Here is a 27,830-nt window from a genome sequence, read left to right as displayed (position 1 = left end):
TTTTTCAATTCACTCTAAATTAGTCACTCCAATACGTGGTTTTCCTATATTACCCTTATGAAACTCTTTTTTTTTTTTATCATGCTTTAACTTTTTATTTTTTAATTACAATTTGGAACTTCTATTTTTTAAACTTAGAATAATAAAACTCGTTTTAATTGAAATAATTTATTGTTGGCCCTCAAATAATAATTTATCTAATGATAAATTAATATGATTATTGTGAATTAATGAACTTATTGATTTTTTCGAATAAAAATAATTAAATAAATAAATTGGAAAATATAGTTTAATTAAAAAATAGATAAAAAATATTTAAAAATAAAAAACTTTTAAAATTAGAGGAAAAAATTAAGAATATAAATATATCAGTTAAAACTTAAATATAAATATAAATATTCTTCAGAATGGGGTATATAAAACTCCTTATTTCATTCCGGCAATATTCTTTTATATGAAAATTTTAGAAGTTTAATAAATTCATGACAATTATGTTCATATGTCATTGATTAAATTATTATCTGTACTTTTATATAATTAAATATCAACATTTTATTATCTTCAATTTTTTTTGTTTGTCATTTTTTATTTTTAAAAATATTTTATTAATTTGTGTTTTATTCTTCTCAATTTTTCTTTTTTTCAATAATTTTTCATAACTTTCTTCTACTTTTTAATACTTTTTATTTATTCAATTAACATATATATTTCTAAAAAAATAAGTAATATCTAAAATGTTTAAAATTGAATGTACACAAACATTTGAATAAACTTTTAATGATAACATTTTTCAATTAAAATAATTATATTTTCTAAGTTAATGTATAAGAGACCAACTTGCAATAAAGAAATGAAAAATGACGCACTAAAATAATTTTTATTTAAAAAAAAAAGTTTGATAAGGGTAATATGGAATAATTAACTACTAGAGAGACTAATTTGAAGTTAGTTGAAAAGATATGAACTATTTTGAAGTTGAAATCAAATGTGGGGGATTAAAATGAATTTTACTCATTTTAATTTGTGATTCTTGAAATCCATTTCCCTTTGAGATAGTAATTAAACAAAAATTGGAGTTTACTCGCTAACGTAGGCAAGTGTTTTACATTAGTTGCAAATAAAGTATTTGCATGACTTATAAGTTTCAAAATTTTCTCCATGGCGAGGCGCCTTTTCATAACAAAATTGTGAGGCCCATACGAAATTGGGGCAAACAATATACTTTGTACAATGGGGTATTGATCAAGTCGCAATCCACATCATTTTGCTAGATTCGATCAGTGTCGAAAAGGTGCTTCGCTTGGGAGAGAAGTCCTGGGGCTTATAAATCATTCATACTTCTCGTTTGCAATCAATGTCGGACACTTATTATATTCTTTATTTTTTGTTTCTTTTTTTTTTTTTAAATTATGAATTTGAATACAACTGATGGTGCATACAAAAATAGGTAATTTCGACTCTAGTCGTCGTTACATATTAGTATAAATTAGAAAACTATAAAGTCACTAATAGAAATGCTTACAAATTATCCATTAATATAATGATAATTCATGACTTGAGTTAGAAGTATATTAAATTATTTTTGTTTTGATAATTATTTATAAGTATATTAAATTATTAAGTAATATTTTAATATGACAATGCAAATAATTGTTTTTTATTTATTAGCGAAAAATTGCCCATCAGATATCAATATTAAATATTTATAACTAAGTAATAATTATTATTAAAATAGCCTAACACATGCATTGATGGAATTCAAACTCGTGGCTATTACATCGCCAACTAAGCAAGATTTTTTAGCACAAAAATGTTTTCAAAATGTCATCTCTATGTGCTGTAGTTTTGAAGGGTAAATCAGCCAATCACCATAGAAAAAAGACTAGGTGAAGTGCATTAATACTGCCAACTAGTTTCAAACCAGGTTGCCTGAATTTGCTCTCAGCCATTATTAGTACTCACAAATTCTGGAAAAAAGTATAAAAAGATTACCTAAGTAATAAAATATTAAATCATACTTACTAAAGAATTCTTGGCAGTATTTTTTTCTTAATTATTTTATATTATCTGGAGCGCATATGTGTTTGTGAGTGAGTGCAGTAAGGAAACAATCAGCGCAAGGAAACATTACAACGTAGTATTTAACTCTACCTTGTTCAAGATTCTCTTCAGTATATGTGTCCGTTTTTCTCAAGAATTTCAGAGAGAGAGAGAGAGAGAGAGAGAGAGAGTATTAAACTAGAAACATGGTCCAGTTTCTCTATCTTTTTATCTTCACATTCTGCTTCCAACTTTTTTGTATACTTTTTCTTACGCGGAATGCTAATCTTTTATCATATTTTCATGTTATATTTTAATGAAATATTAACATATAATTAGTTCTTTTTGAATAATAATTTGAAAATAAGATTATATATAATACACGCGTGAAGGTGACATTAAATGCTGTAATAAAAATCCAACACCTCTTTTTCTTGCCCTTTGTGCGGAAAAATATATACCAATTACCCCATTGCCGTTACCATTTGTACCCTCTCTATAAAGTTTTCATCTTTTTCCTTTTCCCTCTCTCCCTGAAACCTTTCTTGAGGTGGGGTCTTTGGTTTCTTTTGGTTTAACTTAACATTCTTGGTTTTTGATTCTTAAAAAGCTTCTTCATTTCTCATCTGGGTACCTTGTTTTATTTTATTTTTTTTCCTTTCATCCTTTTGTTTTCTGGGCTGCTGTTTTTATATAGTTTTAATTTTCTTGAAGTAATGACACTTCCCAAGCGCACACACACACACACACACACACAGAGTTCTTAGCCTACTGTTTCATTTTGTATAGCTTCCCTCATTTCCCCTGAGTTTCTGTTCTTTACTTCTTTTTACTGTTTGCAAAAAAGGTGAGGTCGGGGTGGTTATGGTGCACACTTACATGTGAGCTGTTGTTATTTGGGGTTTCATTCATCGTATGAGCATTTCTCTTGAATCTTGTCTTTCTGGGCTACTCATAAAGTTGTTGTTTTGTTCACATTTCTGTTGTCTTTCCAACGTTTTCTGAATGATTTCTGATCTGCATTGTTTTGGGTACCGGGTTTTTTGCGTTTTTGCTTCACAAGAAGTACAGTGAGAACAGTTCTTGAATTTTTCTTTTTTTTGTTTTTTCTTCACTAATTCTTTGCAGGGATTGAAGGGAAACAGGAAGAGTAAGAGATGGCAGGAGGTGGAGCTGCTGTATCAAAGGATGACCCGCCGCCACACCAACCTAAAGATCAGCTTCCCAATGTTCATTACTGCATTACTAGTCCTCCTCCATGGCGTCAGTACCTCATGAAATTTGTTAATGTTAATTTCAGTATTTAGTATATTCTGGTGTTTGTTTTTTAAATTTTAGTGTAAACTTTTGGTGGATTCCTTGAGCCATGTTGTTTTTTCTCATTTTAAGATGGTGAAGTAATTAAAGTTTAATTCTTTTTTATTTCATTTGTTTTGTGGATTTTGTGCATGTACTTGGAGTTTTTGGGTTAATTGTGTTCTTGGTGTGGGAGAATATTTGCTGAAGCCGGTTGTTTGAAGTCTGTGTTTTCTGTTAATGCATATCCTTGAGTAGTCAGCTTATTACTAATGTGTTTTGATTCTTTTGGATACCTATTCCTTTTGGCCCTTTGTCGTCGTTGTTCTGTTTTTATATTTACCTTTTTGTGATTCTTGTTCTGTCTGCTTTACATTGGAATATTGTGTTATTGAACTTCAATCCAACTTTCTTTAAACTAATACTTGTACCCACTGTATGCATTATGATTCATTGATAGCATGTCTGCTGTGGATTTCTTGGGCTCTAGTATTCGTTTCTGGCTATATGAACATCGAATAAGATAACGTCAGACAGTGACCTAAGATAAATTGTTGTTTTGTTTCTCTTTTGTTAGTTTGATCGGTCGTTGGGTCTGTTTGGATTTAGTTATTGTTGTTCATTTATTCATGTCCTAATTCAGATTTTCCGTTATGTTCAATATAAGATAAACCTCGTATCATCTGGTATGAACTTCCAGGAAATACTTTCCATAATTGAGGTATACTGTACTTTAAAGAAATTTGTCTTGTGTTTTTATTTGAATTTATTAACTTTGGATGTTTTCGCATTTAACATCTTCTTAATGTCTCCTCATGCACGTTTGCATGAGAAATGGTCTAGGAAGGAGTTGTTTCAACGGTTTGGTGTTTCGATTTTGCAGCTGAGGCTATCCTTCTGGGGTTCCAACATTATCTGGTAATGCTTGGCACAACGGTAATCATACCCACCGCGCTCGTTCCTCAAATGGGAGGAGGAAACGTAAGTGCTCATATGCAGTTCAGTATCTGAATACCGATTTTATATGATTTATCATTCCTTTACCAACTCCTTCTACCTGCTTGCACTTCTTCCAGGAGGAGAAAGCACAAGTTATTCAGACTCTGCTGTTCGTTGCCGGGTTGAACACTCTGTTGCAAACATGGTTTGGAACCAGATTACCAGTTGTGATAGGAGGTTCATACACTTTTGTCGCGCCAACAATTTCAATTATCCTGTCGGGTAGATGGAATGACCCGGATCCTATATCGGTTTGTGATCGAGATCCTATTGCTGTTTAACCTTGTGTTCCAAGTGCTTGTTTTACATAGGATTACGATCATCACACAACCTGACCAGCCAGTTACCATGCATTAAATTTCTGCTACACGACATATAAGTGTATAAATAATATTTATTAATTTTACTGAACTTCTTGTCTTACACATACCTATCTGTAAATAACCATGTAGAGGTTCAAGAAGACGATGCGAGCCACTCAGGGTGCACTTATTGTTGCGTCAACCATTCAAATAGTGCTTGGTTTCAGCGGTCTTTGGCGCAATATTGCAAGGTTTATACATGTGTCTCCTCAAGTTATAGTCATTTATTATGCCGTTTGACTTATGCAAGTCATTTCTCATGCAAGCATTTAATATGTGGCTGGTGTTTTCTTCTAGTACTAATCCACAATGTGTAACAAACAGGTTTCTCAGTCCTATTTCAGCTGTTCCTTTGGTCGCGCTTGCTGGTTTTGGGCTCTACGAATTCGGTTTTCCTGGGGTATGTGCAGCTATTCACTTGGATCCTCCTGTATACAACTCTCCTGGATTTTACAGACCATTGGATTTGATCTCTTCCCGTGGTTCTTTAGGTTGCCAAATGTGTGGAGATTGGGTTGCCGGAGCTCGTGCTTCTGGTTTTCTTTTCTCAGGTAACAGTTTAAATTGCAGTCCATTTTGTGTGTTTTTCTCATTTATAAAGGACTTACTCCACATGGCCCGGTAAAATGCTGAAAGTGAAGGTATCAGCTCAGTTTTAGCTTCAACTGGAACTTTGGGTAAAATTAATATATTGTTTACTGCAGTATCTGCCACACTTGATACGCCCCGGAAAGCATATCTTTGACCGGTTTGCAGTTATTATCACTGTGGTGATTGTGTGGATTTACGCCCATTTACTTACTGTTGGTGGAGCCTACAATGGAAGGTCCCTAAAGACGCAAACAAGCTGCAGAACTGATCGTGCTGGACTTATTGATGCTGCTCCATGGTGAGTTCAGATTTCTGCTTACCTTTTTCATTAGATAACGAGCTTCAAAGATATAATCCAGTTTTGTATTAAGATAATGAAGAGAGATCATTAATGTTTATATTGTTGTAATAATATTTTGCACTTAGTGGATTTTCTTGCACTTAGATTTGGTCATAATGCAATTGAATTTAATGTATGTAGTTTGATCTTCAGCATACGGATATACATATTAGTTAGCGGCTGCATGGGTTGTCGCTTTAAATGCATTTACTATATTTAATAGCTATAAATTTTTCGTTCTGAAAAAATTACTCGAGTTTTATGGGTTTGCCGTGCAGGATAAGAATCCCATATCCCTTCCAATGGGGAGCACCTTCGTTTGATGCCGGTGAAGCATTTGCTATGATGATGGCTGCTTTTGTTGCTCTTGTAGAGGTTGTTTCCGTGTTTCTATCATACTTTCTAAACCATTAGATCAAATTACATACAAGATCTCAGATGACACACACACACAGACATTTTTATACATATATATATATTGATCAGTTGTACTCAAGTGCATAAATATGAGCCGCCACCTTTCGCCTGCCACACACACATGCACCAAAAAGACTTAAACCAAAACCGCTTATATTCAACCTACAAATTTATTGATTGTTCTAATGTTTTCTCTGTGCATTTTGCAACGGTACTTGCAGTCAACTGGTGCCCTGATTGGTGCTTCCAGACATGCCAGTGCAACCCCGTTACCACCATCGATCCTCAGCCGTGGTGTAGGTTGGCAGGTAAACACTTGTATCTTGTTAGCAGAAACACAGAAGGCAAATGAGTTCTTGAAATGTGTGAACAAGGCACGCAGCTTTATGAAATCACCACTTTGCTAAGACTAAGACTTAACCGCTCGAGCTCCACCAGGAGCCGAGCGATAACAAATTATATGTGATGTCACATTTGTCATAATATTTATATAATGAAATATATGCTTCTACGCAGCGACAAAGTGTTCGACATTTATGATAGTGATGTTCAAATCTTCCTCTTTCCTGAGATTAGGATATTACCTATCGTAACAGCCAACAGTTTCAAATATTAAGCACGAAAGAGCTTGCAATCTTAGGTTAAGATGTGATTGTTCTTTTCTGAACTGCCTACGTATGCCAGGGTGTCGGAATCTTGTTGTCTGGATTGTTTGGAACTGCGAACGGATCGTCAGTATCTATGTAAGACTTTCCACTATTCATTTCCACATGATTATTTGTTGTAATCAATTCAGAATTCACTTACAATACAAGTCGATTCTCCGGTCCCATGCAGTGAGAATGCTGGCCTATTGGGACTAACGCGCGTCGGCAGTCGAAGAGTCGTGCAGATATCTGCTGGATTCATGCTCTTCTTTTCTGTTCTTGGTAAAAACTATTCTCCACTTCCATTCTTGTCACCGAATTTGTGTTGCAAATCTCATCTTTAACAACAAAGTATGTCTTCCTAGGGAAATTTGGGGCTGTTTTTGCTTCAATCCCACCATCCATCACAGCTGCATTGTACTGTGTCTTCTTCGCCTACGTCGGTATGTGTATAATACTAGAAAAATCCACTGAGAGAAACAACCCTTTTACAACTGATTCATAACATGACTTGTTTTTCTCATCGCATACGCAGGTGTTGGTGGTTTAAGCTTTCTCCAGTTCTGCCAGCTGAACAGTTTTCGAAACAAATTCATATTAGCCGTTTCTATCTTTCTGGGCTTGTCAGTGCCTCAGTACTTCAACGAGTACACAGCTATAAATGGATACGGTCCAGCCCACACACATGCCCGATGGGTAAACAAACAAATCACAAACTTCTGAATCTCTTACAAGATTCTCAATCGAATATGTTTCTTTTAACTACTGGCTTACAAAACTGCTGTCTTGATTCGAATCTTTTCTTGCAGTTTAACGACATAGTAAACGTCCCCTTCTCGTCAGAAGCTTTCGTGGCCGGTATACTGGCGTTTTTCTTCGACAACACCCTCGACAAGAAGGACCCACAGATAAGGAAAGACAGAGGCAAGCACTGGTGGGACAAGTTCCGTTCGTTCAAGACCGATACAAGAAGCGAGGAATTCTACTCCCTTCCCTTCAACCTCAACAAGTACTTCCCATCTGTGTAATTCTTCTATGTTTGAAAGGACAAGAGGGAGTTTTCCTCAATTCTTGCTCATTGAGTAGCTCTGAAAAAACTTAAGTATGTGCCTCATTGGCTGTTCTTTGACTTGCATTTTGCTATGTGGCAATAGAAATATAAAAATAGCCCCAAAGATGCCTTGGATTATTTGTTAGTGTCTCTTTGTTGTTTGATGTAAACTTTGCTGGTTATATAAATTTAGCAGCAATGAGGCAAGTTTGCTGCTTTTGGTTTATCACATATCAAGACATACATGAGCTAAATATATTGAAAAATGGGTTTTTATTTATGTGCGTCGAGTGTAAAAACATCAAATGGTAAGAAGTCGGCTACTTCAGCAGCCTTACTTATATTGTACTAACGTGGCTCGACTATTTGGTCGTGTTTGTGTACACATGCATACGATTGTGTGAGAAGTCAAGAATCACTAATATGTATTTATATTGTAATGACGTGATTTGATTCTCACTGTTTGATCGTATATATATGTATGTGAATGTGTAAGAAGCAAGAATCACTTATATGTATCAAGTGTGAAAATATTAAATTGTAAAAAATTAGACTACATCAACAGCCCTTATTTATATTGAACCGACGTGGCTTGCATTATACTATTGGGTCGTGTTTATGTGCATATATATGCAGGGACGGAGCCAAGCCCCGTCGAGCCCTAGCGGCCAACGGGGTATGGCTTTGGCTTGGGTCTATATTAGCCTATTAAGTCTGAAATCTAAAAAATAATAATCAAAGTTTTATATTAACGTGTTTAAAAAATAATTTTTTCGACATTTGCATTTTTAGTCTCTATATTGATTAAAACCACATGGTTTTCACTTTGCCCAGAAAAAAATTGTCATCTTGTGATTTTTTTAATACCAGATTATATTTCTTATCATAGCAATTTTTCAAGATGTTGGGACGTGATTTTGGAAAGATTTAGAAACATTTGGCCCTTTAAGGTGGGTTAAGGTTGTACACCATCTTCCATGTCCTGAAAAGTGGATTCAAATTTTATATTTCAGATCATATTTCCATCAACTGTTCTATTTAATACACAGATCATATTTACAAAAACTAAATCACGTATATATATTAAATGAAATAGAAAATGTAATAGGTTTTAAAACAGAAAATTTGGTCCATTTAAAAAGTATAGAGTAGACCAATTTTCTCATTCATTGTAGACTGTGAACTTACTAACCTACATTCTTATATGCCCCACTAGGGGTGAGTGTCGGGTTGGATTTTGCAGGTATGGATAATTTAAATCGGGTATTTAAAATTTCATAAATTATTTTACTTATCCTATTATGATCACTAAAATTTACGGGTACCAAACCCGAATTATCAGAACCGCAAAATCCGACCCGACACCCTCTCCTAATGCCCACCGAGAACCATGTGATCACTAGTACTGAGAAACTTGAAATTCATTGTAATCTAAAACTATTCAAACAAGTCCAACAACTTTGTTATTATGAAATAGAAATCCTTAACCCCCATATCTTCTATTCAAACAACCTAATATATCTTGTCTACACTTGAGACGAACAAGATAACCTCAGGGTATGTCTCAAGATTGTCTTGTCCCTCTTGAAAGGTTCAAATGGCCAAAGCATGAGGTTTATTGCCTCTTTGCCCCTCACAGAATCCCACACTCTTCTTGTTAGCTTTTCTGTTTTCTTCTTTCAGGGGTGGGGAGGGGGGAGGTGGTTAGAAATGTGAATGCCACAATGCTGTAATATTGTGTATTTTTTATCATACTTTCGTATCCCACATATATTACTGTTATCCTAAGATTGATACATGTTCTTTTTCAAACTAAAAATTATAATTATATTATATCATAATTTAAAGCCGAGTTGCATACAATATATGCATACGTAGGTGTAATATATATCAGTGTTATGATAATAACGAATATGCAGTAGGTCTGATCCAACTAAAAAACCCATCTTTATACCCATTATTCAACCCCGAATCCATCCCATTCAGGGCGTGAGCCCGATTTACCTGACCCTGATAACCCTCCCACTAATTAGATGCAATTTGGTGGAGATAATTTTTTCTTTTTAAACGAGTCGGTTGCAGTAATAGCATAAATCTCAATCATTAACAACTGTATCAATGATCATATCATTATCACTATCTAATGATATCTACATACAGTAACCAGCGAACGCTATCGAAAAGGACAAACAACTACTATTAAAATAGACTAATACCCACACATATCAGCCGTTGCCGGTGATATTGGGACCTAATGCATGGAAAAGGGAAGGAGTTTTGTGATGATTCTTCTCAATCATCTGCTGACTTATAATGCCCAAAGTGTGATGATCCACATGATGTAAGAGTTGGTGGCTGATACCTTTCCAGCTGCAATAGCATGCATGCATGATGTTTGATGTTGTTGCAATGAATGATGATGATGTTAGAAACTTAGAGGGGCATGTATTTTGAACTAAAAAACAAGCATGCTGTGTATGCATCATCATCATCATATCAATATCATATATTATATTATGTAAGAAAAAGGGAACATCCATCCAGATGATCACTTGTTCATTTATGTTAAAGAATTCTTGCAGGTGTTCTTGGCCGGTCAACCACTCCTATTATTGCATCATTCTTAAACCCTAATAATTCCAGTTTGAACTCCCTTTTTGTGGCTACAATTTTAGTCCTTGTCCTCCTCATTCCTCTTCTCTTACTCTACCAACTCTCTTAAGTTCACACAACCATTACTGGTCATTGTTTTTTAATCCATGGTTTATATATTTATATAAATTATTCATATTTTTTCGATAACTATAGAAACTATCACTGACAGTAAAAAAATAGAGGTAGTTTATGTAATGATGCTAAAACTTTTATGGGACCTATATGTAATTTTTCAAAAAGTAAGGAGTGGTTTGTGTAAGTGATAATAATATTTTAGTAGATGTATGTGTAATTATCTAAAAGATATGGATGATTTGTGTAAACAAACCATAGATCAAGGAGTATAAATGTAATTATCATTTTTTTAGGTGAAGGGAAAACATTAGCTACAATTAAAATTTATGGTAAAATATTTTTGTTATAGATAACATCTACCGAAAGCTCAATAATTCTTGTCAAAACTCAAGCTTTCGTGTTGATTTTATTTGGACGTGGTAAATAATATTAATTTATTATAATTTTTATGTACTAAGTGGATTTTTTATTTTTTATTTTTTGCAATTTTTTAAATTTTTTCATCCATCTCGTTTGAACTTTTTATAATATTTTATATTTTTTAAACAATACAATAAGGACAAAATTGACAATTACAAGCGTCATCCAAGGATCACATAATTTCATTAAATGTTTGGAGGTATTTGTAATTTTTCAAATAATGAAGGAACATTCATAATTATGCCATGAACTCATTTTGATTTACCATATTAATATTTTTTTAGGGACGGTGGGGGCGGGGACGGTTCTATTCATTAATGAAGGAACATTCATAATTATGCCATGAACTCATTTTGATTTACCTTATTAATATTTTTTTAGGGGGGGGGGGGGGGCGGGGGCGGTTCTATTCCTTATACACACGTAACGTGTATAATTATGATCCAATGTCATATTGTAATAAAACATCCAAATTGATGATCCGTGGCAGAAAATTTGATGCTACATGAGCCATGGATCGTCGAATAAACACATAATAATGATATTATTTGCGATAGAAAAAAAAAAATACAATTTACCCCATTGTGATACGATAAATGAGTAAAAGACTCCCTATAAAAAATAAAATAGCAAATTATTCCCTATATTTTGAAAAAAAAAAAAAAGAAAGAAAGAAAGCAAATTACCCCTATATCAAACCATTAATAGGAATGCAATTTGCTTTATTTTGATAAATAAAACGGATACTTTATTAAATTTTTTAAAAAAATATTTATTTATTTCACATATAAAGAGGTAAAATACATTTAACACATTTGCAATGTAACGATCCATATCTGATGTGATTACAAAATCAAGTGAACGACGTCGACAATGGTCGTGGAAAGGATTGAAAGGGATGAAGGATGATGGGCTTTGGATTTTCTGACAGAATCATATGTACTTTACTTATTTATTTTGTTGTATTTGTCCATAACTGTTTCAGGCAGAAGGGCTGCAGGATCAAGAATTTGGCCATTCTACCTTGTTTTCAAGTGTTTGTGTTATCCATTTACCAGCTTCTTTAACGTCATTTTTCTGTTTTTATTTAATACAAATAATAATGATATTATTAATAAATTTATAATAAAATTTAAATATAGCGCGATAAATATTACATGTTGGGTGGAATTTGAATCCATTTTATATTATAGAACCAATCTCAACTGTTAGGTTAAAATCTGATCGATTGATTAAACTTATTTCGAGTTTTGAAATTATTTAAGTATTTTTCTAATAAATTAGGAAAAAATCATACATATTTCCGTTTTTTAATCGACTTTGTGAATGAAACGTACATTTGGATTTCAAATTTAAATAATCTAACCTAAATATTAAAATTCACTTGCGAAATAATATGAAATATAAAGTCGGGGTAAATTACATTGACACTTCTTGAGGTAGCTGTAAATGAACAAATACTCCACGCCGTTTACAAAATTATAAATACACCTTTTAAGGTTGTAATTATAATTACAAATTCACCACCCCTATTCGATTGGAAAAGTTTTAGAATCGTACAAATCCCTTTTTTTTTTTTTTTAATTTTTCAATTTCGTTGTTTCGGCAAAATTCCGACCACTTTTCTGGCAAAATATTGATCTTTGTAAAAATTAATGTCCCTAAAAATAAGGATATGTGGGATTTGTGTATTATAAAGTCGAGGCAAGAGTTAGACTCTTTATCTTTAAGACAATTATTGTCCTGCTCTGATGCTCACGGAAATAGCAATTTGTCTCCCAAGATACGACTTAAAATCTCAAAGTAGTAGCACTAAAAACTTTGTGAACAACGAACCAAAAAATATTTTCGAACTCTCTTACTAAAACTATACTTGCATAATGCTTTTATTGTTTAAGAATGATATCGAATGAATTGAGTCAATGAAATGAAATGGGAGGGCCTATTTATAGAAGTTGGAAAAGTATCATTGAATGATCATATCCGATCAGAAAAGATGCCTTCAAAAGGTTATAACATTTCGTCTGAATAGACACATCATTTCACCCAAACGACATATCACTTTACTCAAATGTACGTATCATTTTATTCAAAGGGGTATCATTTTTGATAAAGATCATTTTTTGCTAGAAAAGTGATCGGAATTCTGTCGAAAGGATGAGATTGAAAAAAAAATAGAATGATTTTCAAAATTAATTGAAAACTCAGGGACTAAACTAAAAATAACACGGTATTTTCTATTATTTTAGGTGCATTTTTTTTTTTACAAAAAAACCAATTTTTTACCAGAAAAGACGAGATTGAAAAATAGTTACAAAAAAACAAAATAGAACAATTTAGAAAATCAATTGAAAATATAGGACTAAAGTAAAAATAACCAAATATTTTTTTATTTAAATTTAATTTCAACGGATGTCAATGTACTGTGCCTTTAAAATTTATTATTATTATTATTATTATTATTATTATCCAAATAAATAATTATCCTACCAAAATACATTGCATCAAGAAAAGAAGATGCAATTGTGCAGCTTTGTCTGAGAAAATCAGAGCCATTAAACTGAAAAGTGGTACAAGTACAGAAACACACAGATTCAAGAGATTTTTTTCTACTACTTTGCGATCTTATTTCCAAATAAATAAACACACTTTGCTGCTAAATGACAGAAAATCAGATGAAAGAAAGTGGACCACTATGAATTGTCATTCGTCCGATTTGAGGACAGCAAAACGTTACAGTGGAACTGGCCCCACCCTATTTGATTTTCTTGTTCTCAATTTTGGGTGTGAAAGGAAGCCTCTTCATCTGTTCCTCTTGTTTTTTTTATATTTTTATTTTTTTGAAATATACCAATAATTATCATTTTCACACTCCCCTTTTGAATAATTTATTCTAGTGTATGCGCAATTAATTTAAATTTTAAATAATATAATTATTATTTTTTCAAATATATATTTTATTTAAATAAACATAAAATAGTAAAAAGATAAAAGTTGCGAGAAATTATTTAGAAAAAAAAAAATGGCAGAAGAAAAAGAAACGTGGAAGTTGAGAGAGAGAATGCGAGGTTGGGAAAAAGAAAAAAATAAGATTTTTTTACACTAGCAAACGATGGTTACTGATACCGTCGCATAATTTTTTAGGTAGGACAATAAACCTTAATTAGATGATTTTAAAATTAATTGTATTACTTTTTTTTTTATGTATATAAAAGCGACTCCCTGTAATTTTAACACCACCACATCAATTCTTTCGTTGTATCGATAATATGTTAAGTTGATTTTCCTTTGTTTGTTTCTTTTCTGTCCTTTTTGTTTTTTGAGATCTGTTTGTTGGTTTATATTTTCTATTCTTGTATTTTATAGTATATTTTAAAGTATAAAAGATTATTTATTATATGCACTCAAAAAATGCTTGTTACGGGACCAGTATAGATATACTCCATATCTTTTCTAAAATTACGGATAAAATATTTGAGAGGGTCTTAGCCATTTAACGTATTTCAGGGAGCGTTTTTGTGTAAAATTTCGTCATTGAATAAGATGTATACTTGTAATTATAGTTACAACTTCAAGGAACGCATTTGTAGTTTTGCAAAGGACACTGATTGTTTGTATAATTAGACCTAATCTCAGATATTGTTAACGTATTTCATCAATAATTTATATTATTTATTAAAAATAAAAAAATAAAGGTATTTATTTATTGAGGTACCCTTTAGTTATTCTTTATAAAAACACCCTTCACTATCTCTCATTATAAAAACAAAAGACAAAAGTACTTATCCGTACCACATATATATATATATAGATGTAGATATAGTCAAATTAAATTAAATTATATTGAAGATGCCATGTGTTCTCTTTCATACCATTAATTGTCTTTTCAAATGGATCCTTGTCATATATATATTGAATTATGAATTTTCAAAATTCTTCCTTTTTATTTTTTTTAAAGTGAGAGTGATGAATTATTATTTTTTAATTAATCGATCAGAATTACAATATTATATATATAACAACTATCAACAATTATAACAATTATACACTGATAATCTATATAAGATAATTATATCTAATTGACGACTAGTATTAAAGTATAACGACACCTATTATTAGAGTACAATAACATCCTACATGTTAGTGAAGTTCGAATCCATGACTTTAAAATTATGGGACCTCAACTTCACCAATTGAATGTATCAATAATTTCTTGCAAATGCCAAACACACACACACACATATATATATATATATATATATATATATGGATGAATAGCAATTTACTCTTCTGTAATATTAAAAATGAGCACATTATCCCACTATGAAAAAAAATATAACAATTTACCCCTGTACTCTTTAAAATGAAGCAATTTACCTCCCTAAATAGGGAGGTAAATTGCTTCATTTTAAAAATCATAGGGCGGTAAATTATTGTATTTCAAAAATACAGGGAGGTAAATTGCTATTTGTCTTTTTATAAGGGGATAATTTACTCGTTTTGTAATATCACAAGAGGGTTGCTTGCATTTTCTCCATATATTCACGGAGAGGATTCAAATGTTGAATCAATCAATCTAATTATAGGATGATTATAACTAGTGTTTTGATGAATGGTAGGATGAATTTCTTTCAAGAAAAGGAAAATGGATGGAGTTACACATGCATTTTCATATGTGAATGCTTTAAATATAAGCATGGCCCTATATATATATATGTATGTATGTATTGATTCATATATAATTAATTAATAGAGCTCACATTCACAATAATTCAATTCCAATAATATCTAATTTAATTGGGACCTATTGATGATAGGTCCATTTGACCTATTTAGGCCTTTCAATTCATTGCATCTTCATTTGGTGTTGACTTATGCCTAAATTTCTTTTAGAATAATTATATTTATATCCTTAATTTATTATGTGTTTATATAAAATTATTCTTATTATTATTATTTTTGTATAATTACAGAAATTATTTGTGACCCGTTTATTATTTACCCCTTAAATTTAAAGTTATTTTCAATAATTTTTTGAATTTTTTTTTCTTTACAGTGCTTCACATTTTTCCGTTTCAATGGGACTCGTTCGTCGATCCGTACATGTTTTGATAGTTTTGTGTATGACATCACAACTCCTTTTAGCTGAACCAGACGATATTTTGATTTAAATAATTTCAATATTTATAACTCATCGATATTTAAAAAATGGGCACACACAAAGTATAAAAAAATAAAAATTGATAAAGAATTCTTGAAAAAATAATTCAAGTAAAAAAAGAGATGATGGTCATCATATCACACACCACCACACATTGGAGCATGAGCAATAATGAATTGTCCAACAATAGGTGTGCAAAAAATCTGTGTCCTCACCCAAACAACGCCCTAAATCCAAACGCAAAGTTTTTTTATTACAAAGTAAAAGGAGATGAAAATGTGCGTCAGTTATAGTTAAAAAAGAAAGAGGGAGGTTGTTCCTTGTTTGGGAAACAAGATTAGGAGTGGAGTCAGAGAATTGTTAGTAATTCTGGGAAATGGGAGTCCTGAAATTGGCAGAAATGTTTGGTAAAGAAAGCATGCAATTGGACAAAACCTGCTTTCCTCTTTTCTTTTTTATTTTCAACCCACACAGCTGAATGAGTGCTCAAAACCTTCACATGCCACACTCACTTATTGCACTTCTCTCTCCTCTCTCTCTCTCTCTATATATATATATAGTAATTATAGTAAATTATGCTGACACCCTTGAAATTACATCTAATTATATAAAAATTTTCGATTATTTATAAAATTACGAGTGCATCCTTGATATTGTAATTATAATTACAAGTACGTCCTTGATTTACAGTGAAATTTTGCACAAACACCCCGAATATATTACAAGTGATACCCAATTATTTTATATATTTTTATTACCATTCTTATTACATTTTGATTATGTATTTTATATATATAAATTAATTATATAATTATTAAATTGGCCAAATTTGATTTAAATAAATAGAGTGTGGTCCTTTGGACAAAATGTTGGGAGTGTGTTGTATGGGATTTCACGCTTGGTTTGGTGAGCAACGAGAAATCTCTCTCTCTCTCTCTCTCCCCACACCAATTTTATTGCATCATCAACCCCACGTGAACTTTTGACTCAAAGTAATTCTTACTTAGAATGTTGGTAAACACACACACACACACATATATATATACATATAAATAATGTACGGAATAAATATATTTTTTAAAAAATTATGCATATAATCATAAGCAAATATTGATATTTTTTATATAAATTATTCCAATATTCTAAAAATACCAGATACTCTTCAGAAATGTATTACACGACAAAATATTATAATTATTATACAATTAGTTCAAATTTTAATCGAATCTGATTTGAATTAGAATTATCGCACCTCAATCTGATTTTTTTTTAAATAAACATGTATTCTTTTTTTTTAATTTGATATTATTTTATTTAGAAATGATTGAGTTAATTCTATCTAAAGTTTAAGTATATTAGCAAGAATTCTTAGTTTAAAAAAATTATATTAATTACAAACTATTTAAATTTGATAAAAATTAGATAAGAACCCCTTTTAATTTATATATCCATAGTTGGATTACTATTTTTTAAAAAAAATGATAAAAAGAAGAATATCTCCACTTAACAAGGAGAAATTTATATGTAAAATATAATTATAAATAATATTATTATAAATATTGAAAACGCTATTTTTTTTAATTATACCAAATATTAGGAATGTAAAACATGACTGTCGAAAATATCATTATATATTTTTAATATTCTTTTTTTTTTGAATTCTACGAAGATATTTGGAGATATTTATGTAATTACTTTTTTCTGGGGTAGGTGAAATTTAAAATATATAGGATAAGTTACAACGCATCCTCTGGTATTTTCCGTAATTACAAATATTTTATTTTGTTATTTAAAAAATTATAAATATCCTCTAAAAAAAACGATCGCCTAGCAAATAGATGATCGTTAATTATAGGGGTATTTATTATTCTGAAATAACAAAAATGTATTTATAATTATGATATATTTCAAGAGAACTCGGTGTAATTTACCCTAATATAAATTATAACTACAAAAGATTTTAGTATAAATTTTCAAAATGCTGGGATTTTTTTTCTTCAGTAAATATTTTTCCTTTTTTAGTGGTTGGGGTGGGGGTGGGGGGGGGGGGGTTGGATTAATAAATAGAGGGTTGAGTTGAGGTGGTGGGGGGTGTGGCTATAAAGACTCTGCCAAAACACAGACAACTGCAGTCTCCTCTCTTCCTCCTACTTTCCTCCGGATTTCTTCTCTTCCTCACACCATAAACACACACTCATTCACGCACACAAACACACAGAGAGAGATTTGAAGAAATGGGCAACTGCCAAGCCATTGACAGTGCAACTCTGGTAATCCAACACCCCAACGGCAAAGCCGACAAGCTCTACTGGCCCGTCGCCGCCAGCGAAATCATGAAGATGAATCCCGGCCACTACGTCGCCCTCCTCCTCACCACCACCCTCTACTCCTCCACCGCCGCCGCCGCCAAGAACGGCAATAATAACACCACCCCACTTCGCATAACCAGGATTAAACTCCTCCGCCCAACTGATACTCTTCTTCTTGGCCATGTCTACAGACTCCTCACATCTCAAGGTTTCTTCATTTTTTTTATTTATTTAATTTTGGGTACAAAAAAAATGTCTTTTTTTATTTAAAAAAACTCATTTTTGAAATGGGTTTTTAATTTCTTGCAGAAGTAATGAAAGGGTTGTGGGCAAAAAAGCAGGCGAAGATGAAGCAGCAACGGCCGGGATTGATTCCTGACAAGTACGGAAAGATCACGGCCGTCGAAACACTAATAAATCCAGATTTTGAAGCAGTAATTAGGAAAAATGATGTGGAGATGAAGAGCAAGCAGGTGAATATTTCTTTATTTTTTTTTCACAATTTCTTTTTCAAGATTAATTAATTAATTTTTTTGGTTAATTAATTACAAGAATTATAAGAATAATTAATTAATTAATTAATGAGTTGGATTAAGAATCAGCAGCAGATCTCAAAATCATTCTTGCTTCAATTATTATAAAGTAATTAAAGAAAGCCAAAAATAGTACAAAATACAGTTCAACAAAGTGATTATCAACATCTCAACATAATTATTATTTTTTTTATGCTTCTACTAAATAATTATTAAAATATCTGAATTTTATCATCTCTTTCCACCAATCATATTTTATTCATGCACATTAAAAAATATATTTAAAGAAATTATCACTCCACCCCAATTCTTTAGTTTATTTTTCTTCTCTTTATTTTTATATAAATATAATAAAAAGCACGTGCACGGAACGTGCACCAGTACAACGGTTTCTTTTAAAATTTGTCAAAAAAATAAATACCTGATTATTATTTAAAAAATTACAAACAACCCCTTAGAAATAAAGTCGTCTAACAAATACCGCTCGTAACGGCTCATTACAGTGGTATTAATTCCACGAGAAATATTTATAATTACGATAAATATTATAAGAGTGGTTGTAATTTATTTAATATGTGATTCTTGAAATTCAGGTAAAGGAGGAAAGGCAGAGGTCAAGAAAGAATAGAGCAGTAAATTCAGGTGTGTCCAAATCCAGGGGCTGGCAGCCATCATTAAACAGCATCTCTGAAGCTGGAACCTGACCTTTTTTCTTTTTTTTTTTTTTAAATTTTATTTGAGGTGTCCTTGAAACATATGGATAATTGTCTAAATTTTATCAGAGAAATGCAGATCCTATTTTGGACAACATTTTCATAGTGTAATGCAAACCAGAGATAACTTTTATCATCTCTTACTGTTGGTCTTTTATTTTATTTTATTTTTTTTCCTTTTTTGGTACGAGGGCGATCACAAAAATCGAAAAGCAGAGATGACACCCTTTTGGAATCTTAGTAAGATTTGAAAAAAATATTTCAAATGACTCAATTTAAAAAAAATTTAAAAGTTTATTAATATTTAATAAAATATAGTTCGAAATTAAAGTGGGGGGATTTTGAAATTTTTAAAATTTTTAGAATTATCTAAACAAATTCGGAGAATCTGTTACCAAGGATTTGAAATCTCCGTCCAAATGCAACCTTAATGTATAGGGTTGTATTTCGACGTTGAGTTTTTTTATTGTTTGAACAAGATTCGATTCGTTAAAAAACATCATTCATTATATTAAAATTTAAAGATTAATTCAATACATTGACATTTTTAAATTCACATATTAAAAGACCTACAAATTGTAGTTTATTGATGTATTGTTGAATTGATATATTGTTAATTTATTAAAATATTCATATAATTGCATCATTATGTTTTTTTTTTACAAAAAAAAAAAAAGAAGCGCATAAGCATCCCATGGTTGGTTGAGCACGTGTAAGTTTACTACATCATGTATTTTTTTTTTTTTTGAAATAAATCGATTATAATTACAATTATTCATATCGACATTAATATATCTAACAAAGACAATAGACAGCAACTTCCACTATGCAGTAGACAATATCTCACGTACATGGCGAGGTTCCAAGTTCCAACCCACGACATCTAAAATCATGGGGTCTCAACTTCGCCAACTGAGTTAAGCCTCATTAACTACTACATCATGTACTTATCCACAAATTATACCCCTCGTCTCCAAAGACTATCAAGATTTCTCTTAGTACTCGTTAGTTCCAAATTCTTAGGTCATTTGATTAAATTCAAATTGATTAACTACGGTCGTACATGAGTATTAGCCGTTGTTTTTATAAAATTAGATCAAAATATGAGTCAGAACTAAAAATTAATGTAAATGTTCATCAACTGTTATCAAAATTTTCATATTGATTTCATATAATCATGGTGGATAATATTAATTTTGCAACGATTTTTAAGCTCGGTCATTTATAATAGGGAGATTAATACACAAACCACCCATATCTGTTGCACAATTATAAAATCGAGAATATTAATAATCTATGTAATAATGTCGCTGTTTATTGGAAAAGTATATGTAATTTTCTAAAAGATAAGAATGATTTATGGAAATATTATTAACATTTTTATGGATGTGTTTAGTTATTCAAAATATAAGAATAATTTGTGTAAACAGATCAAACACCATTGTAAATAAAATTCAAAAAAGTACTTCATTTCTTTATAATATTTGCATGACTTGTACAAAAACGACCCTCATTTCACAACGACCTCGTTTATATTTTACAAACGTATAAAACTTTATTATATCTTATGTTTTAATATAACACGTAAATACATCGCGAGTGTGTGAATACGCGATCGAACAATAAATAAATATAAAAATTCATTATTTTTCCAACGAAATGAGAGAGTAAATTAGTAAAATAATTCTGAGAAATATTTCTTAATAATAATAATGAGATTATTATTATTATTAGCAATTAAAAAACCCTATTTCCAACATTCACAATCTCCCTCCAAAAACAATTGGGTGGCGTCCCAAACGCATATCCCAATCGCACCGTAGTCGTTGCACTTATCTTTGCACCACGCGTCCCCTCTGTTCAGCCAATCCACCGTTCCCCATGCGTGCGAGCATTTTACTTCTTCCGTGTATATATGCTTTTTTCCTGTCAATTATCTCAATTTATTATATTATTCAATATATTTTAATTTAATAATTGATTTAAAGACATCAATATTCAAAGTTGAATATTCGACTGAGACGAATAAACAATAAACGACTATAAAAATAGACATAAACTCACATTCTTAGAACTTAAATTCACAATTTTTTAGTTGTGGACTTCGACCTTACCAATCAAACACGACCCATTGGAAATTACATCTAATATTAAATGCCCCGAACTCAAATAGTCATAATTGATTTTTGAAAAACGAGTTATGAGGTTTCTATTCATAATTGATTATAAACGGCCTACTGGAGTTAAATTTCAAAACTAACATCATTCTTATGTCAAGAATTCCACCAAGTAATAAATTAATGAGTATAAAATGCAATCGGATTAAATAATAATTGCGATGCGATTAAAAGATGCTACAAATTCTAGCTTTTATCAAAATACGATTTTCGCCAAAAAGTGATTTTGGGGAAAAGCGGCTAAACAGTACAAAAAAATAAATAAATTAAATTATACACATGCATCGAATATACTCCGACAGCTAATTAAATATATATAAACTAACAGTCGACGCATACTCGAGTTGTGAATTTATCTAATACTATTTATATATACAGAGAGAGAGAGAGAGGGAGGGAGGGAGGGAGGGAGAGAGAGAGAGAGAGAGAGAGAGAATGAATGGTACCCCATCTCTCAAAAGGGTTCCACCAAGCAGCTTCAATGGGGAGAATTAGAGTGATGAGGAGGATAAGAGGCACAAATTTGGAGAAACTCATTTTCTTCTTCTTATTTGTTTTATATTCTTTTTCTTTTTTGTGATTATTCTCTTGGCTGAATTTCTAATTTATAGGCACCTTCTAATACGTTACATTTGTTTTTTCTTTTAATCTTCCCTAATAAATGTGTATGTTAATTAATGATCGTATAAATTACATTATTAATGCATCAATCCAACGCTTAAATTTGTACTTAAATCTATAATTATGATCATTTTGCAGTTGTTTTGATAAATGGCAATAAGATTCATTATTATATTATTTGATAATATTTAAATTCAAATACAAATCTAATATATCGAAATATATAAATCAATAAACCTATTTAACGCAAACAAAAAGACGAGACTACTATAAAAAAAATAGACAACATACCCACATCCGTGTGACTCGAGAACTTACGACCTGGTGGCTGGGAGACCTCTACCCCACTACTCAATTCAAATTCAAGCTTGATTAAAAGAAATATTAAAACTTTTACATCACTACATTTATGGAAACATATATTTAACTCTTGAACTAATGTGAATTATATTATTCGGGAATCATTAAATATATAGTCAATCTTATAATAATTATCCTTCATTTTTTTCTCAATTTATATATATACATATATATATATATATTCCAACATAAACATTAAACTATAATAATTTCTTTTTGTAATGATCCCTATGTTATTGAAATGTAATGTCAATGTTTTAAGTTCAAGTTCACCTTCACTATATTATATTTTAATTTTAAGTGGAAAATATGGTCTTTTATTTTGTATAGGTTATCGTGTGAAAATAAAAATATATTTGGATTATCAATGAAATTGTGTTTTATATTAGACTGTAATGTCAAATTAATATTATATATGTATAAACAAACATATTTTCACTTTAATTACTGTTTCGAAAATCAAAAACTGAAAATGAAAAAATAACCAAAGGGTTCCACCAACCCTTTTAAGTTAGCACTAATGTAGCATCAGTTTGCAGTTCTTTTGGAAGCCAAAATAATAATACAAGTCAGAAATCTTGTAAACATCTGATTGTGATGAATATATATGTTTCAATAGTGAGTCAAAGTCTCATTTGATTGAACTATGTACCTAAATTAAATGAAACTTTTAGGTACAAATCTTAAAATTATATGCTAATGTAAGAAATTAATAATCTTCGTATCCAATTCTTTCAGAAGAAATCGATAGGCCTTAAATCTGCGATAAATGATTTATCTACGCTGAGTTTATCAATAAGAGAAATGAATTAATAAAACATCAAGTCGAAGAGACGAAGGATACAACATTTACCTGAGCTTCAACAGAACTGAGTGAGCAGATTGATCCCTTAACAAAGCACGTTGTAAAATAGCCAAAAGATATGGTGTCATACATCTGGGAAAGTTTTGACTTCAAGTTCTTGAATGGCTGATGTGAGGTTTAGTCGGGCTTACTAGTTCTCTCGTTTCCAGTCTTCAGTGAAACGGCAAAGGATTCAAGATCCCACCTGGTATTGAGACATAATAGTGCCAACCTTTCCTGTCCAAATGATGAAAATTGAGCATATTACAGCAAGACAGTTTGAATATTCCAAAGTGAATCTGAAAGACATCAAGGAGAGACCATAATACGCATACCATAAAGTAGTGTATTAAGAAAAGGTTAGAGCCAAATGGAGAAAAGATTACCTGTGAAGTAGCTCAAAGATGTCTGAAGTTGGAGAAGGATGAGTTACACAACACAAATATTTGTCCTGTTAGCATAAACAAGCTGCAAAATTGCAGATTGTCATGAATAGTGAACTACTATTCAAGATGGAAGTTTTATTACAACCCAAAACTTATTACCTAATCAGTGGAGCAGTAGTAGATCTGCCGTGCAACTTTCATGATGCAGTGTCTGCAATAGATTCTTCTTGATGGGTTCTACAAACTTTTCGGCCCCAGACAGCTCTGCAATACTACTTTTGCCAGACAGTTCAAACTTGTGTTAAACCGAGATCCACTTGACCACTGAGGAATAGCAACCAAATGAAGCTGAATATACAGTGTGCACCAATTCTCCTTGGTCATGTTTGGGAACTGACCACTACCAATAATCCTTACACGAACACTTTCCTTCTTTAAAAGTGTGGAAACGAGAACGATCTCTAACAACAATTTCTCTGTCGTAAACTTTGGAAATGGCCTTCAGAGCAGTGTGACAGTCCTCACATGTTCTTAGATTTTTTACTATTCTTATAGAAGTCCTAGGCGGAGTATTCATGATCCCAAAAGCAATTGCTAGCTTTTCGCTATGCCAAGCTACTGCTTGCTCTCTATCTTCTTCACTCAAATCAAATGATACATGTGTGGCATCAGCAGCATAGCCAACTAGCCCAACTCTCTTCAGTATTTCACTTAACTTCTGTCTAATGTCTCTTATCTGTGGATGGAGCAAATCTGCAACTCGAAACTCATGAACAGCACCATTTACCTCTATCCAACTACATCCAATATCTGATTGGTTCTTCTGCTTGTCCATCGTTTTCCTAAGAAGAGCAACTTTTTCCCATTTTCCTAGCGAAGCATACAAGTTGGAAAGCAGCACATCAGCTCCAGCACAACTCTGAGGGTCAAGTTGCTCTAAACGATTAATTATGCGTTCCCCAAAATCAGCATCACGATGAATTCTGCAAGCACTAAGCAAAGCCCTCCATACAACTATATCTGGATTAAGGGGCATGGTTTTGACTATTCCAAATGCCTTTGCCAAATAGCCAGCACGGCCGAGCAAATCAACATAACAACCATAGTGCTCGATCTTAGTCACAATTCCCCACAAAATCTCCATGTTATAGAAAATTGAAGAGCCCTGCTGCACAAGACCAGAATGGCTACATCCATTTAGAACCCCCAGAATAGTAATATCATTAGGGATTAATTTGTCAGTTAACATTTGCTGAAACACACGTATAGCTTCTTCACCAAGTCCATGAATTGCTAACCCGGATATCATACTAGTAAAATTGTGAACATCTCGTCTCGGAATCTTGTCAAAAACACGATATGCACAGTCGATCCTCCCACACTTGGCATACATATCAATAAGCGCAGTCATAATATTAGAAGTTTCTGAAATACAATTTTTATCCATGTAAACGTGAATCCAGTTTCCCTGGTCCAACGATCCGAGCTTAGCACACGCAGAGAGCGCACAAACAAGAACAGCCTCATTAGGCTTCAGTTCGCAAGACATATCATGAAAATATCTAAGGGCATCAGTGTACCTCCCACAACTAACAAAACCCGAAATCATCACAGCCCAAGATACATCATTTCTCACCGGCATTTCCCAAAAAAATTCACCTGCTCGTCGCATATTCCCATTCTTAGCATACGCAGACACTAAACTAGTCCATGAAAACACGTCTCGCTCAGTCATTTCGTCAAACACGCTGTACGCATCATCCACCATACCGAAAACACTGTACACACTGATCACAGAATTAGCCACGTACAAATTCAACAAAGACCCATTTTTTATCACCATCCCGTGAACAGTCTGCCCATGTACAGCCAGTTCTTGGTGAGCACAGGAAGTGATCACAAAAGTGAAGGTATACTCATCAGGTACAGATCGAGCAGTGAGCATCTGGCGAAAAAGACTGATGGCCTCTGAACAATACTGGAGTTTTGAGTAGGCCCGAATCATGAGATTCCATAACAGAGTTGGCGGTGAAGGCGAAGGATAATAGTCGAATAAGGTCCTCGCAACACTGAGGTTCTTGGAGTGAAGGTAGCAGTGGATGAGTGAGTCAGTCAGAGAACAACGTGATAATGCGAGTGACCTAGCGATGATCTGCGCGTGAATTTGCTTGATCTGGGAGATTGGAGGGCGTCTGCTAAGGAGTTGAGAGAGCGATCTTCCGCAGACATGGGGTTGCATTGGATGGTTTTGGTAATGGCGGGAAAAGGTTGGATCTTCCCCCTGAGTGTGGGAGGTTGAATTCGGGGACTTGAAATGAATTTCCTCTTTTAGAAGGGACGATAAAAGATAAATTAGAATAAGTTTTTTTTATTTAATAAATTTGTCCTAATTACAAATATTAATCATTATCTAAAAAAATTACAAATACGTCTTATATTTGATCAAATTGTGTAATTCTTGTACGGAAGTTAAGAATTGTCGACTATACTGTTATTGTTTATTTTTCTTCTTAAAAATATAAAAGAATTGGACAACATGGATGAAAAATTTCCAAAAATGATAAAAATAAATTATCCACTTACTTCATAAGTAAATAAGCAAAATTCTAATTCAATAATACATTTTGGTCATATCACTATAAAAAATGGACGAAAATTTAACTGAAGCTAATGAATTTGGGCTAATTGTTATCCTTATAATAATAAAAAATTGTTTGACCTCCAAATAAGTCAGTACTAAGTGAATTGAAGTAAATATGAATTCTCATTGAATGTTTTTGCTAATATCAATAAATTCGATTAATTTTGACTAACGGATGGATCAATTTTGTTAAATGGAAATAAACATTAGAGGTAGTAGATGTAATTTTTCATACTACAGTCGATTTACGTATAATTACATCAAATATCAGAAGACAATGGTGCAATCAAAATTTATTTAAAATTTTGAAACAAAACTCTTACATTTTTCTCACATTATTAGATAGAGGATCAGAACACATAAAAATATCTAAATAAGCATGTTAGGTCGAGAAAAAAAGACTTTTTTTACATAAATTGAGTCGAAATTCAGACGATGTCATATCATCAGGCAATATATGGCTCCTTATTTAAAAGGGTAAATTACACCAACACCTTCTGATATTTGACATAATTACAAATACATTCCTTTTAAATAAAAAAGATTACATTTATCCTCCTTAAGGTTTGTTCCGTCTTACGTTTAACTCCACTGGTGGGGTTTCGGTGAATTTATCATATGTTATTCCCGAATACCCTTGATAAAAAGTTTGACTATGATTTAACCAACTTTTCAAACGAAAATGCCCTTTGAACCAAATTGTAATGTTTTAAAATATTGAGGGGGTTAAAATGCTATAATCTCACATACTTTATACTTAAATGTAATAATTTTTTTTTGCTAAACTAGCCATTGTTGTCTATTAATATCGTGAGGATTATCTTATATATTATGGTTAATTACATTTACATCCCCTAAAGTTTAGTATAATTACAAATACATCCTTATTATTGAAAATTACATACACACTATTTTTTGTCAGAAAAATAAAGGGGTTTTTTGCATTTGCACACTTATTTTCTATCTAATAAGAATATAATTGTAATTATACTAAATTTTAGGGGGTGTGGATGTAATTTACCCTAATATATAAAATAATTCCACAATATTTAATGGATAAAAAATGGTTAGCTTAGCAAAACAAAACAAAAAAAATATTACAGTTAAGTACAAAGTATGTGAGAGCATAACATTTTAACCCCCTCAATATTTTAAAACATTACAATTTGGTTCAACGGGCATTTTCAGTTGG

General features: G+C 31.8%; 2 protein-coding genes and 1 pseudogene across 8 annotated transcripts; 2 read left to right on the top strand and 1 right to left on the bottom strand.

The window, feature by feature from the left end:
* The first annotated feature begins 2,436 nt into the window (after nt 1-2,436).
* Nucleotides 2,437-7,969, top strand: LOC105157177 (nucleobase-ascorbate transporter 6). Of its 5 annotated transcripts, none has more exons than XM_011073503.3 (15): nt 2,437-2,590; nt 3,169-3,303; nt 4,220-4,317; nt 4,413-4,586; nt 4,788-4,888; nt 5,022-5,097; nt 5,189-5,248; nt 5,402-5,586; nt 5,907-6,003; nt 6,267-6,353; nt 6,730-6,788; nt 6,883-6,974; nt 7,058-7,135; nt 7,228-7,388; nt 7,502-7,969. In XM_011073503.3, the coding sequence occupies exons 2-15, from the start codon at nt 3,198-3,200 to the stop codon at nt 7,718-7,720; spliced, it is 1,593 nt and encodes a 530-aa protein (XP_011071805.1). In that variant the 5' UTR covers nt 2,437-2,590; nt 3,169-3,197; the 3' UTR covers nt 7,721-7,969. The 5 variants fall into 5 exon arrangements, with proteins under 5 accessions (XP_011071805.1, XP_011071806.1, XP_088734913.1 ...); XM_011073504.3 differs by having other exon boundaries at nt 2,542-2,670; XM_088878787.1 differs by lacking the exon at nt 2,437-2,590 and adding an exon at nt 2,679-2,953.
* A 10,161-nt stretch (nt 7,970-18,130) lies between these two features.
* LOC105157396 (uncharacterized) lies at nt 18,131-19,745 on the top strand. Its single transcript, XM_011073808.3, has 3 exons — nt 18,131-18,571; nt 18,673-18,836; nt 19,490-19,745. The coding sequence occupies exons 1-3, from the start codon at nt 18,289-18,291 to the stop codon at nt 19,598-19,600; spliced, it is 558 nt and encodes a 185-aa protein (XP_011072110.3). The 5' UTR covers nt 18,131-18,288; the 3' UTR covers nt 19,601-19,745.
* Nucleotides 19,746-21,232: 1,487 nt separating this feature from the next.
* LOC105157176 (pentatricopeptide repeat-containing protein At3g62890 pseudogene) lies at nt 21,233-26,311 on the bottom strand (annotated as a pseudogene). 2 transcript variants are annotated; one of them, XR_016064402.1, is made up of 5 exons: nt 24,157-26,311; nt 23,998-24,079; nt 23,621-23,848; nt 22,233-23,527; nt 21,233-21,535 (listed from the first exon to the last, which is right to left on the bottom strand). The product of XR_016064402.1 is annotated as a pentatricopeptide repeat-containing protein At3g62890 pseudogene, transcript variant X2 (transcript). The 2 variants fall into 2 exon arrangements; XR_016064401.1 differs by lacking the exon at nt 22,233-23,527.
* Nucleotides 26,312-27,830: the final 1,519 nt, after the last annotated feature.

The sequence above is a fragment of the Sesamum indicum genome, linkage group LG3 (genome assembly GCF_026168435.1).
Source record: "Sesamum indicum cultivar Baizhima isolate 11 linkage group LG3, ASM2616843v1, whole genome shotgun sequence".
Lineage (NCBI taxonomy): Eukaryota > Viridiplantae > Streptophyta > Magnoliopsida > Lamiales > Pedaliaceae > Sesamum > Sesamum indicum.
The sequence above is the reverse complement of the archived record's forward strand: the minus strand, read 5'-3'. Positions and strand labels throughout refer to the sequence as shown.